The following is a 3751-nucleotide window of genomic DNA, read 5'->3' on the forward strand; positions in this document are numbered from 1 at the left end:
TTGACGACTAAAAGAATCTTAGGGTTATAGCCCTCACACTAACTTTCTACTTCTTGAATAGTGTTAGAGAGATTCACACTTTAAAGGGTCTTTCAGTAAAATTATAATATAACATGTTAGGATACAATTAAACCACAATCTTAAGCTTGTGAGTTTGAACCCAATTCTAAGCTTTGTTATATTAATTACTTACACTTGTGACATCTATTCAATCTTTTAACACTCTATATGTATACTCAACAATCGCTTCCTTTAAAAAAAAAAAACAATCACTTCCTCACACGTGCTATGTGAGTTTGTATGCACAAGTTTAAATCTATGATTTTAGGCTCAAGTATACTACATTAATCACTTACATTTGTGACATATTTTCAATGTATAACTCAATTATTTTACACTTACACATGTACATGTATACTCAAAAAATACAGGTATGACTTAATCTTTTCAATGTGAGACTCAAACTTAAACCTATGAGTTTAGGAATTACGGAAACATAAGAAGAATTGGTGCAGTACGACTAATTGATCGATGATGCTAGATGAGTGTTGAATAGTGTGCAAAGCTATAAATTGACCCATGTCAGAAGAAAAGTCAATGAAGCAACTCATAGATTAGCTAAGGTAGGGCTTACTCTTATATATGGATAAACAAGTTCATATGGAAGAAGAGCATCTCATTATATTATTGATATTGTTTGTATAGAGAGTTCTGCTTCTCTCCAATAAATAGAATGCGAGAGTAATTTTTTTTTTTTTTAAGTGATATCTCTACTACATTTAACTTTTATATATAATTGATCAAAGGAAAAGAAATAATTAAAAAAATAATAATAATAAAAATCCCAAACACTTACATAGCTCAGAGTTTCAGAATGAACAAGTTCATCATGTATCCATCAACTGGATCATAAATTTCCGTTCGGATAATATGACACACCAGAAGGTAAAAATAGTCATGCATTTCAATAATAGTGTCATGTCACATACATGCCTAGAAAAAAAAAAGTGTCACATAAATGGTAGAAAAATATAATCAATATTTCCTCAAAATATTTTTTGCAAGAACATAATGGTTTTTCCCCCCAATAACAATTCTAATGATGCCTGAGTTGTGTGCGTAGAAAAAAATCTAGACTGGAACAAAAATCACTTTCATCTACTTGTGTAGCATTTGCCTCATTTAGTGGTATTCTACACACCTCTCCTGCATAAACCGGGACTTCCTTGCCGACGAAGAACCGTTTTATTTTGTCTCCACTTGTATCAATTACACTTGGCTCATCAACTAGTAGATGAATTCCACACTTCTTTACTTGTATTTCACCCTTAACCTCTTCATCCGAGAAGTCGACAGATACCTCTATTTCGTCTCCACTTTTCATATAACCTCGCGTAAGATGATCATCTCCCATCGCCTCTACAAATATTTGATCTTCACAGCTACCAAAAAAGCAATCAGCTGGGAACACTAAATATAAAGGCATTTGGTGAGTTCTAGTTTTATTATGTAATCTCCAGCTGAAGCTACTCACTCCAGATAGGTTTCTGGGTGCTTCCTTTTTTGCCGCAAGAACAACGCAAAGAAGCATCTTGCCGATTTTACCACCCCAAAAGGAGGGTACACGAATGCATATTGAAGAACCGATTGTCCGATGGCTAAACCAATTTGGAATCTCACTTCCGGGGAGGCAAATGGTACCTATATGATCTGTCTTGCACAACATCTATTTCAAAAAAAAAGTGTATTCGTCAAAATTTGTCTTGCACAACATCTATTTCAAAAAAGTGTTTACGTCATAATTAAAAGAGAGAAGAGAGACAGAACCTGGAGAACACTCTCCCTAAAAGCAGGTGATAGATTGTTGCACCTTCCCATGAGAAGACATGCTCCAGATCGCAAACTCTTCGAACTTTGAATCTCAACCAGTTTCTGGCAATTATTAAGGGACAAAGATCCTAAACTCTCGTTCGTCAAAGTTAAAATTCTTTCCAATGATATGCAGTCATTTGCTCTCAAAATTCCAAAAACCTGTACAATAAAGGGGACTGAGATTGATTGAAGAGTACTACACTCGTTCAAATTCAATTGCAATAATTCAGGAAGGTAGTTGATGCAATCAGGTAGGTTACGAAAATTGTTTCTCGATAAATCCAATATTTCGAGTGAAGATAAAACTCCAAATTCAACAGGAAACTCATCTTCAGACAAATTACGCCCACTGAGATCTAGTTGTCTCAGGTTTGTCAAAGACCATAATTCATAAGGGGAAGGAAACAAACTTATGTGCTTGGAGCCTTTAGGTGATATCCGTGATGAGGATGGTACTTCACATCCAAGTAACGGCATAATTATAGGATTCCTTTTAGGACCCAAGGAGGATGGTCGTTGCTCAATATTAGTTCTGCCTGCCAACAAAAATTTTAAAGCCTTCATATTCCCCAATTGTTCCGGTAACTTATCAAGTTCTAAGCAGTCAGACAACACAAGAGTTTCAAGAAGCTCTAAGTTAGAAATGCTACTTGGAAGATTTCTAAGCTTCTTGCACCTGCCCAAATTTAGTTCCTTTAGTATTTTTAGAAGTCCAATGGAGTTGTGAACCTCAACCAAGCTTGTACAACCTTCAAGTATCAGTTTCTTTAAGCAAGAAGTTTCTAAGAACTTTGGTGATTCAATGAGGCATTCACTTCCACGTAATGATAAAGTTTCAAGATTCTTCAGAAGGCTAAAGGAGGATGGTAGTTGCTTAATAGCAGTGTTCTCCACATGCAGCACCGTTAAAGCCATCATATTCCCCAAGTAATCCGGTAACTTTTTAAGATTAAGGCACTCAGACAATACAAGAGTTGTAAGAGATTCTAAGTTATAAATGCTGCTTGGAAGATTCCTAAGGTTCTTGCATTTTTGTAAATTCAGCAAAACAAGTCTTTTGAGATATCCAATAGACTCATGAACCTTAACCAAGCTTGTGCAACCCTCAAGTATTAGTATCTCCAATTGTGGGACTTGTGAGAAGTCTGGTGATTCGGTGAGACATTTGGAATTGCTGAGATTAAGGACCTTCAACTTGTTGAATATCTGTGAAACAAAATAAAGAAAAAACAATTTCTTGTTAGTTAAATATTTAACATTAATAGTGGGAAAAAAAAAGCACTGTAAAATTTATTATACTTTCTTCTTCTTCCAAACTTGTTTGACGTTACTGTGCTGCATGTCAAGAATAACAAGGTTCTCTAGATGAAAATTCTGCGGTAAAAATTTCAGAGGGCACTTATGCCAATGAAGCCATTTTAGCTCTTTAGAGAGATGTTCATAAGACCCTGTGAGATGCACAGAATCGATTTGGAGCAATCTCAAATTCTTCATATTTGTAAATGCTTCAGTTTTCAAATTGACATCTTCAAGTAAGAGGAGATTTAAAATGAGACCCTCGACTGTTTCTGATCCCTGACAAAATAGATAGTTGAATTAGCAACACACATCCTCATCTTGTGTAAAGCTAGAATAACTTTGAATTAGAGTATATATTCTCACCATAATTTAAAAGAGACTACTATATATAGTGATTTGAACATGATTAGAAAAGGTTAAAATGTGAGCATACGGCCATTTTAATGTTGCAAATTGCATAGTGGAAAAAAAGCCACTATATATATATATATATATATATATACACCACTTACCGTATGGTTTCGCAATACATTTAAAACATCCTCATGTAACCACAATCTGCTGCGCTTTTTTGGATGTT

General features: G+C 34.8%; 1 protein-coding gene across 1 annotated transcript; it reads right to left on the reverse strand.

Annotated features, from left to right (window-relative positions):
• Positions 1-903: 903 nt before the first annotated feature.
• Positions 904-3745, reverse strand: LOC132164319 (disease resistance protein RPV1-like). Its single transcript, XM_059574812.1, has 4 exons — positions 3684-3745; positions 3172-3447; positions 1828-3078; positions 904-1726 (listed from the first exon to the last, which is right to left on the reverse strand). The coding sequence occupies exons 2-4, from the start codon at positions 3364-3366 to the stop codon at positions 1097-1099; spliced, it is 2076 nt and encodes a 691-aa protein (XP_059430795.1). The 5' UTR covers positions 3367-3447; positions 3684-3745; the 3' UTR covers positions 904-1096.
• Positions 3746-3751: the final 6 nt, after the last annotated feature.

This window comes from Corylus avellana, chromosome ca10 (genome assembly GCF_901000735.1).
Source record: "Corylus avellana chromosome ca10, CavTom2PMs-1.0".
Lineage (NCBI taxonomy): Eukaryota > Viridiplantae > Streptophyta > Magnoliopsida > Fagales > Betulaceae > Corylus > Corylus avellana.